This window comes from Onychomys torridus, chromosome 2, assembly GCF_903995425.1.
Source record: "Onychomys torridus chromosome 2, mOncTor1.1, whole genome shotgun sequence".
Lineage (NCBI taxonomy): Eukaryota > Metazoa > Chordata > Mammalia > Rodentia > Cricetidae > Onychomys > Onychomys torridus.
This window is the reverse complement of record NC_050444.1, coordinates 126,541,489-126,557,564: the sequence shown is the minus strand read 5'-3', so window position 1 is coordinate 126,557,564 and position 16,076 is coordinate 126,541,489. Positions and strand designations below refer to the sequence as shown.

Sequence of the window (16,076 nt, the reverse complement as noted above, 5' to 3'; positions counted from 1 at the left end):
TAGTATGAGATCACTTTTTTCTTTTTGTAAGTGCTTAGCACTACAGACTTGTCTTTTAGAACCACATTCATCATGGCCTGCAACCTAATATGTAGGGCCAGGTAGCCTTGAACTCACAGAGCTCTGCCTGCTTCTGTCTTTGCCTCTGGAGTGCTAGGATTAAAAAAAGCATGTACTACCATGCCAAGCACACAACAGCTGTGTGTGTGTGTGTGTGTGTGTGTGTGTGTGTGTGTGTATTTTTATTTATGGATATGCACACACATATGTATATAGAGTTGGTGTCTTCTATTTTGTTGATGTCAATGTCAATCACTCTCCACCTTAATTCTTAGGACAGGGTCTCTCACTTAATTTGGAGCTCACTGCAAGCTGTCTAATCCACCTGTTACCACCTCGTCACTGCCGGAATTACAGATGACACTGTAGTGCCTGGTTTTTATGTGGGTGCTTGAGATGTGAGCTCAGGTTCTCAAGCTTTCCCAGCAAGAATTTATCAACTGAACCATCCTTTCAGTCCTAATACAGATTTACAGATTTTTAACGATAACTTTTCAAAAGTAAGCATATTTAATAGTTGCTATTTCCAGGTTCACAATTACATATTAACTTTTATTTCTAATTAAAATGAATCTATGATTATTATATGTACCAAAAAGTATTTATATAATGAGAGTACATTTTTCTAAAAAAATTATATCAGCATTATAAGTGGGCAGGATGCTATCTTCTCATTTAAAATTGGCATCTAAGGCACTGCCCTGCCTTTAAGGAAGTAAACAGAAATTTAAAAACTTCAATAGAAAAAAAAACTAAACTAAACAGGTAGACTAGACCTATTTTTCAAAGCATTAATAAGCCAGTTTTCTTGGTTTTTTCAATGATAGGATGTGGAATACTCACTAACTAAAGCTGTAACCTCAGAACTATGCAGAATTTTTTTTTAAAAGACACTAATCAATGATGGCATTTAGATTTCTTTCAAATGGAGGTAGTAGAAATGGTAGCACCTAAAGATTAGCCAATTCTTGAAATTAAATATAATAAAAAGAGATAAAGAAGCCCTGGTAATTGTTGTGGGATGTCCTGTATCCTGTGAATATATGTTGCTATGATTGATTGATAAATAAAATGCTGATTGGCCAGTAGCCAGGTAGGAAGGATATTGTAGGCAGAACAAGGAGAGAGGAGAATTCTGGGAGGTGAAGGCTGAGGCAGAGAGATGCTTGGAGATGCATAATGTAAGATACCAGTAAGCCACGAGCCACATGGCAAGGTATAGATTAATAGAAATGGGTTAATTTAAGATATAATAACAGATAGCAAGCAGCCTGCCACAGCCATACAGTTTATAAGTAATATGAGTCTCTGTGTGTTTACTTGAGGGACGCAAGTAGAAGAGATTAGTCCCAACTGCCAGCAGGTCAGGACACAGAAAAACTTCGGCTACAGCTAATGGGAAATATTCAACTTGAGGCTGGGTTTTTACAGGGGCTCTCAAAGCCCTGAAGTTACTTTCAGAAATATGTCAGAGTCAATAAGAAAACTGGTTTTGTTATTGTTCAAACTTTTTTCAAATTTATCACAAACTGCTTAACCATGGTCCTGGTAGTTGTGGATAGCATTCAAATTAATTCTCAAGCCACTACATAAAGTAGAAATCGTCATCATCATTCTGTGGCTCTTCAGTTCAGAGACAGGCTCTAGTCTGTTCTTTGGGGCAACAGAACTACTAAGTAAAGACAGGAACCTGGGCACTAGATTCCTTAAATGAGCAATAATATTTAGAAAAAGTCCTGGGTGTAAAGTCAGATTTAGAGACTGCAACAAGATCACTGATATCAAAAGCTACTCTCTCAGGGTTTGGAAGCAACAATCCTTCACCTGGGAGATAACTCAGGCAAGGGGTTTTATTGTTGGTTTTTTAGTTACTACAAATCTCCAGTCATTCTTCAGGGTACATTTTGTGGTATAATATAAGAAAACTAATCAAGGGTAGCAGAAGAAGAGATAGGGAGTTATAAGGAGAATCATCAAAAACTCCCAAAATTATTATGGAGCGGTCAAGTAGTAACTCTTTGGAAAACTTCATTAATACTGATTCCACTGATCTTCCCAGTTTTATACCTGCAATGTAACTCTAACTAAGACTTTGTTTTTTTGTCCCAGTAACATCAAGTTGGTTATTGTTTTCTCATTTTAATCTTCTATTGGCATAAATTTTTGTTTTTGTTTTTTTCAAGACAGGGTTTCGCTAAGTAGCTCTGGCTGTCCTCGAAGACACTCTGTAGACCAGGCTGTCCTCGAACTCACAGAGATCCACACCTGCCTCTGCCTTCCAAGTGCTGGGATTAAAGGTGTATGCCACCACTACCCAGCTGGTATAACTTTCCAGAATACTGTTACCTGCCCAAGTATTTTTTTATTCTAAGATTCTAGTCAGAGCTGGGTGTACTGCCACATGGCTGCAATCTCAGCCAAAGTAGGAGGCTCTCAAGTGTGAGGCCTGCCTGGGTTACAATGTGAGTGTACCATCGCACTAACTCTTAAGAATCAGATTAGAGATATCTCAGAGGTAACTGTTCTCATTGTTTCTAAGTAACATTATACAATACAGATCTATTTATATTGTCTTAACTTACTGGCTAGCCTCTGAATTATTAGAGCAAGGAAATCTATGTATACCACACACTAAGTAGACATGTGATAAATACTTATAACTCTTAACTGAATGATCGTCTTTCATATTTAAAAGCAAGAAAGGTTATAAAACTGATGAAGGCATTATCAGAAGTCAGAAGAAATGTAAGAATTCACAATAAACTGGATGTGCTTTATTAGCCAGTACTAAAGTCCTCAAGAATAGGCAGAAGAACCATGAGCACTCTCACCAACAAGTGCTCTCAAATGAAATCAGCTGAAAGCAGTTTTCATTAAGATGGATTGAATGTGGCATCGTGAGAAACACTTTATCAAATGTAGTGTTTTACTTAGTGATTAACTATATACCAGTTGATGAAGCTCCCTAAATCCTTTGTAATCCCACCACTCCAATAAACATTTAATGAGTATATAAGTTCAAAAAGCCTAGTAGAGGATTTAAACCTCCAATCTTGTTTTTATTTACTCGTGGAACTCAATTTCTCAATTCAAGTGAAGAAAGCTGCTGCTTGAGGCTCATCTGTTACCCTGGTAAAATTAATGTGCCTTCTAAGTTTAAATTAAACATGATATTTAAGATGAAAGAAATTTAGGCAAAGTGCCACAGTAACTAAAAGTCACACTTGCTTTAAAATGTCCGAACAATAGCAAATTGTTTTCTTAAAAATGATTGAGAAATTAAAATAAACAATTTGTCCTAACTTGGAGATGTGAAATCTGAAAAAGAGGTGGACTTCCGTACCTGAGTCCTACAATGCAGTAGAAAGCAGAGGTGTCTGCACGTGGGGGACAACACAAACCCTACTTGTTTGTGTTGGAATGCATGAACTCATTTGGCTTCCACTATTTACTACTGATGTAGTTCTGGAAAAGCCAGACCATTTTTTCTGAGTTTCCTCATCTTTAAAATGGGAATATAAATATTAAATGTCTCCATCTCACTAGTTTATTACAGTGTTCAGGAAAATGACTTATACTAATATCACAGAAATATGAAGCAGTATTACTATTCCCATATTGTACTCAACAAATAAGTTGGGCATAGTGGCATCTGCCTGAACTCTTAGCACGTGGGAGGTGGAAGCAGGATGATTGGGAGTTCAAAACAAGTCTAGGCTTCCTGCCACCCCCCAAAATAAAACTTATTTGATGACTGTAAAAAATGTACTGACTTAGATTGTTTTGAACAATTTGACCACCATGTGGTTTTTCTTTAGCTCCAAGAAATGTAATAAACTATCCATTAACTACACATTGGAAAAGGAAAGTGAACAAAGAAAAAAGACCTGGTTGAGTAAGAAGGAAAGAATAAAGACAATTTAGCAGTCGTGAGACGTGAGTAAATTCTGATATGATTCTAAGAAGCAAAACATATATTCTGTTTCAATGATTTGCCACTGCTAAAACCTAGACACTAATAAAAGCAAATGATCAATTGTTTCATTAGAATATCCAGGAGTTAATAAACAAGAGCTTATATTCCTCCAGGGATTATCAGTTTGAATCAATCTACATGACAATTTAATAAAAGTTCTTTTGTTGGCAATAAACACCATATTTAAGCATCTGCATTTAAAGCCATAATATGTTAGGTATACACAGAAACGTGAAATGAAACTGAGAAAGTATCTATGCTTACTAGGGGACTGAAAATTTGGAATTATTATTAGTCTTATTTTAAGTGATAACCATATGGTTAAGCAGGAGAGTCTCACTGTTTTGCAAAATGCATTAAGTTCTTAGGGGAATTATTTGGTTTGAAATGGTTTCATCAAAACCTAACAAATATATAAGATATCCTAAATGTTTCTGTGAAGTTTAAATTTTTAAACTCCAAAAGCTTAATTGTTAAAAATAATAAGAGTCTGCATGACATTTTAATTATTTGTTGATTAAAATAATGTTTCGTATGAATGGGCTAGGCATCAAAACCAGGACTTCATATATGCTAAGCACATACTCTACAAGTAAGTTACATCCTTAGCTCTAAATAATGCAGTTTTCATTATTTTCTGCTCCACTTAGTATTTTCCATTTTTAATCTGAGAAATTAAAATAAAAATTCATCATAAAAATGTACTGATCGAAGCTGGGGAGATGGTTGTGTGAATATGAGTTTGATCCCTGGCATTCTGTAAAAATGCTGGGGACTTAGCCTGGAATCCCTGTGACAGGAAGGCAGAGAGAGGGGACTCTCTGGATCATCTCTTTGTCCAGAGTATCCATGTATTGCATATAGTGCCTACCCACTGGTAATTTAACAGCTATCTTGGTCAGAAGCTGGACTGTCATTACATTGCAGTGCTTGTCTTCAAGTAACCCTTATTTTATTTCATGATGATCCCTAAAGAGCAAGAGTAAAGATGCTGCTTGTAAAAATATGTTATAAAGTGTATCCTTTAAGTAAAGAGGTGAACACATAAAAATATTTTGAGAGGAAAAACATACATTTACCTAACTTATATTGCAGAATATTGCTGTAATTGTTTTATTTTTTCATTAGTTGAAAGGCATCTAATATGGTGCAGGGACCCAAACTCTACTCTTCTGCAAGAGCTGTCTGTATACATTACCTGTGGAGCTATCTCTCCAATTCTTATTAGTTGTTTTAATTTCTTAGGATTCCTAAGATATTTATAAATTAGAATTAAATGGGGGCGGGAGAAACTGGTTTAAGGCCAGCTTAGACCACAAGAGTAAGTTGAGGGCAGTTTGGTAGTTTAGTGAGAGCCTTCAAGTTAAAAGTTAAAGGGATGGGTGTTGCTGAGGCTACAGCACAGTCATAGAACTCTTGCTTAGTATACAGGAAGTAAGCTCAATTCACAGTATAGCAAAAACAAACAAAATCCCTCAAATCCTCAAAACACAAATAAAAACTCCATGGCAAAACAAGAACAACCCCCAACCCCCACCCCCACCCGACTGCCACCTCCAAACAACCTGCCATCTCACCAAAGAACTGAATGTATAAGTAGCTACTATGCAAAGTGATTGGGATAAAAGTGTGGTGGCATATTTTGAGTTCTTTCAGATTTTGGAATATTTGAATAATCTTTATTGTTTGAATGTCCCTAACTCAAATAATTGGAAATTCACTGCGTTTGAGGATCATGTGGCTTGAAACAGTTTTGTACTTTGGAGCTATCTAGATTATGATTTTTAGGCTAGAGATGCTGAACCTGTATACTTGGTACTACAAGATTTTAGTGATTCATTGGGGATGTTAGAATGCAGTTTTCACAGATGAATTGGGACTACTTAAAGTGAATAAGCACTTTGGGAAAGGACTGAAGACAAATTTCTATCAGGAAATTTTCACTCATATAACCAACAACAATATAAACATATAGTCTGGTTCCTTGTAAACATGTCAACCAACCCCCTAATGCCCCAGGTTACAAGTCCTTCTGCAAAAGCTACAGGTGGCATTATATAATGCACCAATGGGAAGGAGCATCTTGGTGAAAATAAGGTTGGTAGGTGAATGGAAACAAAATCAGGACTTCAATCTGAACACTGTAAGAAATATAATTATTGCCTGACACCAAGTGGTAAACCAATACAGTACAATCTGAATCAGAATCTATGAGACTGGACTTACGTCTCGGGCTTTCACATAGAAGGCCTCTTGGAAAGCAGCTTCTAATGAGCCAATAAGAAATACAGGATGGCAGTCACCATATCTATAGGAAAAATTAAGTATATTAATAAAGAAATGTTTGGAATTCATATGAAAGTCTCACAAATTGAATCAATGATGCAACTAATGTTGCAACTAATATCTAGAAAAAAAACAAACAACAAAGTACTTCTTTTAATGCCTGAATGAGATTTATAAATTTAAAAAATTCTTCTTGTTTGGTACCAATATGCTAGAAAACTGGAATTTTTAACAATGAGCAAATATCAATTTAATAATTATTATGAAACTATGTCACAAGAAGTACTTCTTGGCTACTTAATTTCATCAGATTTTGGACTTACATTAATTTATTTCTCACTTTAACTCAATTATTTGGGAATTCTACCATAGAAAACTGATTCTTCTTCCACATTACAATATTGCCAGAAAAAAAAAACCATGAAAATAGGAATATCATATATATCAAATTAAAAATTAAATAGTAAGTCTCTTTAAACACCTCAGTAGACTACAAAATATGTAAAGAACTTTCTAAAGGTCTTAAAAGAAATACTAAAGAATCAAAAATCAAAAGTTAAAAGAAATTTTCACTTACATTTAAATTTTAATTATCTTTTAATTTGATATTGTGTAAATGATTTTTGTTTTTCCTAGGATATACTAAAATCTAGTATAATAGATATATCCTAGTCCTTTGAGGAACATAAGACAGTATAGGAGTGATCTATCTATTATTAAACTGAATACATTTCTGCATTACTACAAATAGTTTATTAGTTATATCACAAGGAACAGTATGTGTTTCTCTATTAATACTGTATGATTGATAAATAAATCCTTTGAATGCTCTAGGATATATATATAGAGAGATAGATAGATAGACAGATATAGCTATCTATCTATCTCTCTCTCTATATATATATATATAAAATTAAAATTGCACAAAAAAAATCACAGTAGTATAAGAGAACATCAATTTTATAGTTAATATCCTAACCCTACCTTGAGGAAAACTCTGCTGTAAATTGTAATAAGGCATCTCCTTCATTTTCTGCGTTTTCTGGCACTAAAAAACAAACAAAAGAAAAAACAAAAACAAAAAAAACAAAACAAATAGACACAAAAAACAAACCACATAACATCTAATCCCACATATAAGAAATATATTTAATCAATAAAGAGGAAATAAAATTAAGTTTAGCTTCTGTGATATATCTGATGGGATAATTTAACATACATTAGAAGATTTTATCAAGCAGAATAAAAAGAATCTTTAAAAAAATCTCAATGAATAGATACAATCCTGTTATGCATCGAAATTATGTGTCAGTGACAATTAGGATTTTGACATTTTCTTAAAATAGATATCTTGTGACTAAGTTATATAAGTATTTGAAAATCTTTTAAAAAATTCACTAACTGAAAAAATGCCAACTTTATATAAATATCATATCAATTTCTGTCAAAAGGAGCCCCCTAAATTTACAGAGTGAATAGGCCACTTACGGATTTGCTTTAGGAGTCACTTTGCATATAGCATCCTTTATTATTCTCCAACATACATCTCATAAGTGAAAATAAGAAAGATGGCACATACATTCTACTTTTTCTCCTTCTTAAAATGGATACCAACAATGAATACCAAGGTAATTTTACTATCCTTCACACTGACATTGCTGACAAGTGGGAAACAAGTACTAGCAACAAAAAGTACAGCTGTTTGTCAACCAACTTCTAAGACACAAGCAAACAGAACTGAACTAATCATACACTGAAATGTTATCCTAAATATACTTTCGGTCATCTTTACTAGCGCTTTGGAAATGTGGAGGCTTAGTAAAACTAAAACTCAAGACTCTGGTTCTAATAAAGCATGTCTACCTGTTATATTTTACCTCTCAAAACTTGAAAGGTCAGGAAGGAATTTTTAAGTCTCAATTCTTTCTAAGTTTAATACTAGAAGGGAGAATTGTAATGCTGGTCCCAAAAAGTTACAAATACTCACTCATTGGAGATTTTCTCAGGGCAGAGGATGCCATGCCAAATACTTCTCCATCATCCACTCCAAATTCTGAAGCATCTTCAAAGTCATCTCCATCACTATCACTAACCATATGAACATCCGTGCTTTGCTATTTAAGGAAAGTCCCGATTAGATTCAGATTGCCATAACATATAAAATTCTAAAGTTATGTAATTGCAATAAGACAAAAACTTTATCAAGTAAGAAATCATCTACTAAAGTCAAGCTTAATATTTTTCATTTAAAGCTCGCAAATATTTCTAAACTTGTTATGAAACCTGTAGTCCAAACACAGGAGACTAACAAAATGAAGGACAGTTATAAGCTCAACAAAGACAGAGATTCCTGTGATATCTCTAGTGTACAGTATGTAAGTAAGCGCCCAATAAATTAGAAAACAGATACAACTAAAAGTATCAGAAACAAACTTAAGCTATGAGTCTCTCAAAAAGCTAACACTACTGTCTATATCTGGCAAACAGGAACAAGACAGCATTCAAGCTTGTCATTTTTTTTTTTTTTTACTGCGGTAAACCTCAGTAAGACAGACATCAGTGTCTTAGCCTTATAGTGTCATTAGGAGATACATAAAATACACATCTATGAAATGTCAATGTAAATTTCATACTGGACATGAACTATAATAGCATGTTTTAATTCAATAAACTTTTATTGAGAATTTACTATGTTACTGGTACTGATAAACATACCCTACTAATACTTTATTAGCAACATCTTGAAGTTTAAGGTATTAAAAATATCAGTTTCAAAATACAAACTTGGTTGCTATTCTCTAGATTAAGATAGTATTATAAAATGTTAAGATTTAAAACCTTTGAATTGGGTTATGAGTTTCAATAAATATTCAAACCTTGGCTGAGATAAGGGTCCAAGCAAAGCATCTGTCTAAATGGCAATGCTATGTTCAACAAATGGCGCACAAACACTATTTAGTAAATGAATTTCTTTTTACAAGGTAAGGTTTCTTTGGGTAACAGCAATGGCTGTCCTAGAACTCACTTTGTAGACCAGGCTGGCTTCAAATTCACAGAGATTCACCTGCACCTGCCTCCTGTGCTGGAATTAAAGGTGTGCACCACCATACCTGGCAATAAATGAATTTTTACCTTCTAAAATATGATGCTATGTAATTAAGTTAAAAAATACAGAAAATATGTGACTATTTAGTCTGTGAAGAAGAGTATAACTTAAGAATAAGTGCTTACCAGGAAAAAAAAAAAAAAGGTAGGTGTGTGTGTGTGTGTGTGTGTGTGTGTGTGTGTGTGTGTAAGCGCACACGCATACGTTCAAGTGCTACTGCATGTGTGTGAAGGTCAGGAGTCAGGCCTTCTTCTGCTATGTGGATTCCAGGCATCAAACTCAGGCCACCAGGTGAGGCAGCAAGCACCTTTATCCACTGAATAATGTTGCCACTCTACCTCTTCCTCTTTGCATCCTTTTGACAGCTGAATACTGCTGAAACACCTTAGGACTCTACTATTCATTATAAAAGCCCTAGTTTTACATAATCCTAATCTTAACCTTAGAATTTTGTCGTACAGAGTGAAGATCTCCTAGTTGAACATATTTCACATTTGAAAAATTCAAAACCCTTTCTCACCTCAAAAAATCTTATTTATCTATTTATTTGTGTGTGTGCACGAGCATGTGCCACAGTGCACCATGTGGAGGTCAGATAACAAACTGGAAGTGACCTACCTTCCTCTACCATGTGGGTTCAATGGATGGAACTCAAGTTTTCAGACTTGGTTTCAAAAGCCTATATTCTTTGACCCTCCTGCCCATTTAAAAGCAATATGGTAGAGTTCCTCTTCAAAACAATACACTAAGATGAACATCTAGTATAAGATCAGCAGCTCTCAACCTCTGGGTCACGACCCTTTGGGGGGGGGTGCAAATGAACCTTTCACAGGGAAGACTAAGACCATCTGCATATCATATATTTACATTATGATTCATAACAGCAAAATTACAGTTATGAAGTAACAACAAAAATAATTTTGTGGTTGGAGGTTGCCACAACATGAGGATTGTATTAGAGGGTCAAGCATTAGGAAGGTTGAGAACCACTCTCATTGCACAGCCTTGGTGCAGTGGGAAGGGCTTGGACCTGCCTAGGCTTAGTGTGCTAGGCTCTGCTGACTACCCATGGGAGACCTTGATTTGCAGGATGTGGGGATGTGGGGTGGCTTGGGAGGGAGGGCTGGGGGATAGGAGGAGGGAGGAGATGGGATCTGTGCATGGTATGTAGAGTGAGTAGAAAATTTCTTAAAAGAAAAAAAAAAAGAGTCAGTCAACTATCTGTAACATGAAGGTGCCTTTAACTTTGAGGCTTGAAGAGCAAGGCCCAAAATCTGTATGGTACACAGCATGCTCCCTTTCAGGATCTAGTCAGCTTCACAGGCAAGAAGGAAGACAACAAGGACCAAATTGAAAACCTCCTCACAACTTCCCGACTATACTACCATCTTAGCATTCACATAGTCTTGCTTAGTAGTATTTACCACTCCAAGAAGCAACAGATTAAGAAGGAAAATTGAGGAACACAAATATCCCACATATATTGCTTTCCCTTTTTTGTTTACTTCCTTTCTCTTATTGTCCTATATCTACTATGTTTCTCCAAAATGGTGATTTCAAATACTACTTCCTATAACAACAGAGCCTCATTTCATAAACAATGATTTTAAGTTTCTTTATGACACAGTATTTAGTTTTTATACAAAGCATGGATTCCTTTAGAATCTTAGAAAATGAAATCATACAACTACAACCTCTTTGAATGGAGGTATCTAAAAGCCAATTTTATTGAAAAAAAGTATATTTCAAATATGAATTATTGAAGTATCTGCAAGAATGAGCTACTTAATTATGTATAAGGAACTACCAATCTCTTCACATTTTCTTAGCAGCTACCTAACAGGTTAGGAAAAGCTTTTTTCTAAAAAATTAGATAAACAATCCCCGCCCCCTTAATGTTTGCTGATAAAAACAGATAATCTTTTGGTTCCATTAATGGTTGCACCAAAATCCTTTAAATATTGAGAATTGATGAATTTGATTTTTAAAACAGCTAAGAAATTTTTATATTCTGTTGTGGCTACTCCATTTACTTGTTCACTTTGCAAATCCCCACTATATTCTCTGGACTTTTAAAAGCTAATAGGCTATGTATGACCCTCCAGCAGCACTGTATGATTTATGCAGACAATTATGATGCTGAGCATTAAGTGTTATAATAACAAATACATTTCAAGGCTAGTACCTGGATCAAGAAAAACTTCTTAGAGGATGATAGCCAAACTGTTTGAAATAAAAATTTAGAAGTAATGCTTAGCATTAAAACAACAAAAAGTCATTTGCAATATGATATGGTACGTAGTCCTAACTCAACTGATTTTAAATTCTAGCTTCTTTGGTTGATAGTTTGTTTTTTTTTCTCTCCATAGTTACATTTTAAGGTAAATGTAATTTTTAAAAGTTAACCTTTAAAAATAAGTGTATACAGATAATGATAAATCTTGCCTCATCTAAAAACCACAAAAACAAACAACAACAAAAATTCCTTGGAACAGAACAGAGTGGCATAATGTTCATCTATGTCAGAGTTTCCCCTCTTTTTGACATTCCTCTGTACAGACATTCTGCTCTTCACCTTTTCAACTACCTATCATTGGGTACTTAAGTTTCTTCAATATTTTAGCTATTTGGAGTAACACTGTTGTGATTATGAAGGTACAAAATCTGAGGCCAGGCTTTTGACTCTTTTGGGTATATAGCCAAAAGTAGAATTGCTGCAAGGGGGGGATGGCAATTTTAATTTTTAATTTTTTGAGAAAATATACTATATTGCTTGCTGTACCATTTAACAACTTCACCAACAGTTTACAAAGATTCCAAATCATCTACCCATTTGCCAACACTTAGTATTTTCTTCTTTTTAAAACTTTTCTTTTTTCTGTAATAACAGAGATGCATTTCCCTAAATGTTAGAGATGCTGAGCATTTTTCATGGTCTTATTGGAAATTTGTTTTCATTCTTTAGAGAACTCCATCTTTAAATCCTTTGCACAGTAAACAACACTTGACAAATAACAACTATGAATATTTAGAGGGTATGGTATGAATTACTTCTTTGTTTTTGTGACAAGAGTCTCAGATAGCCCAAGCTGGTCTCAATATGTAACTAATGACAACCCTGAACTCCTTCCTGATCCTCTCATCTCCACCTCTCAAGTGCTGGGATAACACACATATGCCACTATGAAAGGGTGTCATGTTCTGATATGTATTATCTTATATAATAATTAAAACAAACTATAATCATAAATTCATCACGTATATTTTATGGTCTGAGTAAAAAAATTCACTGTTGCATGATTTTAAAATACACAAAACATTGTAATTAGCTACAGTCAATACAATGTGAAACAGATGTCTCTACTAACTGAACATTATACACTTTAACCAAAATGTCATCATTCCCCAATCTATCTAGCCTCTGGAACCAAGGTACTATAAAGAGTTTGAGTTTTCTTGTTATAATATACAAATGGGATTATAGAGTATTTATTTATAACATTTATTTTTCTCAGTAAATATTCTTCATGTATATTAGTGTGGAAAATGAAAGTATTTCCTTCATTTTAAAGGCCAAACAGTATTCTATCATGTGTTTTATGCACAAACACACACACACACACACACACACACACACACACACACACACACACACCATATTTTCTTCAGTCATTCATTTATTGGTAGATGCTTATATTATTTCATGTCTTGGCTATTGTGAATGTATCTCTTTGATGTATTGATTTCATCTGTTCTATATAAATTCCAGGAAGTTGGATTGCTAGAGCACATGACAGTTTCCTTTTTTAAAAAAATCTCCTTACTGTTTTCTATAATCACTGTATCAATTTACAGTCCTACCAGCAATGTGCAGAATTTCCTTTTTCCACATTTTCAGTAGTAGTTGGTAGAACTACTAGAACTCAGTAGCAGAACATTCTCCTAAAGCCCATGTGCCAAATGCTTAGGCCTATAGAATGACAGAAACCTTAGGACTGATGCAGAAGCTTTTTAGTTTGATGTAATATCACCACCCTATTTTCACATTTGTAGTCTATGCTATTTAGGTTCAATTCAAAATATTGCCCAGACCAATTTGGAAAGATCTCCCCCCCCCTTTTTTTAAAGCAGTTTTCTATTTTTGGGGTCTTATGTTTGCGGTTTCTTCTTGATGTTTTAGATAGTTTATTTTGGGACAGTCAATTTAAAGTCCAGGATGGCCTACAACTTGCGATATAGCTCAGGGTAGGTCTCAAATTTGAAATCTTGCTACCTCCACCTACCAAGTATGTAATATGTTGAAACTTTTCATCCTTTTCTGGTTGATTTCTATATATGGTTTGAGGCTAGTGTGTAATTTCATTCTTCATTTGGAAGATACAGTCCTTTTCCCATTACATAACCTTGTAATCTTTGTCGGGAATCAACAGAATCATGTAAACTTATGAGATAATTTCTAGGTGCCTGAATGTATCCAGGTAGTATATATATCTGCTGGAATTTGAAATGAATTTATTTTTTAGTGAGGGAGGGATATTGGCTATGAACTCACTATACAGGTGGGACTACCCTCGAAGTCCTGACCTTCCTGCTTCTATTTTCCAAGTGATTGGATGAAAGGCATGAGCATTCCAAGACAATTATTTTATATAGTTGCATTATTATGTATTTTGAAATCATGTATGATTTATTCAGCCTTGTTCTCTTTGTACCAGATTACTTGGCTATTTGAGGACTTCTGTGGTTCTATCAAATTAGTATGTGCTTGTGTCTGTGGAAGACACAATATTTTGGTAGAAATTGCTTTGAATCTATATATCACTTTGGGTAATATAGATATATTAACATTTTTTAGAATCTATAAACATGGAATATTTTATCATTTACTTGTGTTTTCTTCAATTTCTTTCAATATTTTAGATGGACAGATTTTTCAACTCCTTTATTCTTGAGGATTTGTTTCTACATATAACTATACAAATTTATAGCTGCTGTAAATGAGATCATCTTTATGACTTCTGTTTTGAGTAGTTCATCATGGATGCTGATTTTATAAGCTGCAGCTTTACTGAATTTATTTATTCTCACATTTTTGTTGTTTTCTCCTCTTTGGGAAGGAGGGTAAGAGCTTTAGAATTTAGCGGGTATGAGGTCATGTCTTCAGCAAACTCAGACAATTTATTTATTTCCTATTTGGACAACTTTTATTTATTTATTTTCCTTAATTGCTTTGACTAATATTCTAGCTTTATGTTGAACAGAAGCAATAACATGTGTCTTAAGTATAAACAAAAATTTTGCTACTTTTTAACCACTAGTATGGTGTTGGCTGCATGTTTTGTTGAGGTTATTTTCTTCTACACATGAACTTCCGCTGCAATAATTATAAGGTATTTGTCTTTTATTCTTTTAATGAAGTGTATCCCAATTATTAACCTGATAGTGCCATGTCAGGAATAAATTCTACTCAATAATGGTAGACAACCCTTCTAATGTGCTGATGAATTTGGTGTTCTAGGATTTTCGCATCTGTAAGTACAAAGAGCAATTGCCTATAATTTTCTTGACTTGTCCTTTTTTGGGTTCGCATAATAATAATGTTATTATAATAAAATAAGTTTGGAGTATTATTTCTTCTTTAATATTCTTAAAGGCTTAAAAGAGATAGGTATTATTAGTTCGTGACATGTTTGATATAATACAGTAGTGAAACTTTTATGTCAGGAAACATTTTTTGTCAGAAAATTTTTTTTATAATTCAATCTCCTTATTGGTCTGTTAATTATTGGTCTGTTCAGAATTTCCTTTTCCTTATCATTCAGTCTTGGTAGACTCTGCATTTCTAGGAATTGAGCTATTTCTTGTGGACTAGACAATCTGTTTGGATATCTATGTTCGAAGGACAACACCCCTAACTGATCTATGAGAACATGTTTCAGGATATTCAGAGGATGACCAAACTTTCAAATGGTACCAAACATATACATTTATGTTTTCCCCCTAAGTAGCTATACATAAACTTAATGTCATTTCCAACTTAACTAAGCATTTATTGTGTGCTATTATTGCAGCCATAACTTTTGTGGTCCAAAGCACAAAATCGAAACTGAATGAATTTCTATTATCCCTTTTATGGTTTTGTGAAAAGAAGATCCATTTCCACTGTAAATCTTCAAAATCACAGCACAAAGTCTATATAGCTGCTGGGTTGCTTTGTTTTTTTTTCCTTACAAGTAAAAGTTGTTACCTTTCCCCCTAAAGCAGTGGTTCTCAGCCTTCCTGATGCTGCAACCCTTTAGTACAGTTCCTCATGTTGTGGTGACCCCCAACCATAAAATGATTTTCATTGCTACTTCATCACTGTAATTTTGCTACAGTTATGAATCGTAATGTAAATATCTGATATGCAGATGATCTTAGACGACCCCTGTGAAAGGGGCATCCAACACCACCCAGGGGTCATGACCCTGGGGTTGAGAACCACTGCCATTAAAAAAAAAAAAAATCACTGTAGAGTTTCTTTTGTTCTGTTAGCTCAATTTGATTTAAAATGTAGTACAAATTCAGTGCCTCTCAGGAGCTAGAGAGATGGCTCAGACCCTAATTGCAGTCAATGGCAGCTTACAACTTCCTGTAATTCCACTCCTA

General features: G+C 34.4%; 1 protein-coding gene across 3 annotated transcripts in view; it reads right to left on the bottom strand.

The window, feature by feature from the left end:
- The window catches only part of Faf1 (Fas associated factor 1), a 345,021-nt gene that overhangs the window by 120,240 nt on the left and 208,705 nt on the right, over window positions 1-16,076 (bottom strand). For all 3 annotated transcript variants that reach the window (XM_036177177.1, XM_036177179.1, XM_036177178.1), the window contains exons 10-12: window positions 8,310-8,436; window positions 7,307-7,370; window positions 6,263-6,344 (exon numbers count right to left, since the gene is read on the bottom strand). In XM_036177177.1, the coding sequence (XP_036033070.1) occupies window positions 6,263-6,344; window positions 7,307-7,370; window positions 8,310-8,436 (273 nt within the window). The remainder of the gene's footprint in view (window positions 1-6,262; window positions 6,345-7,306; window positions 7,371-8,309; window positions 8,437-16,076) is intronic.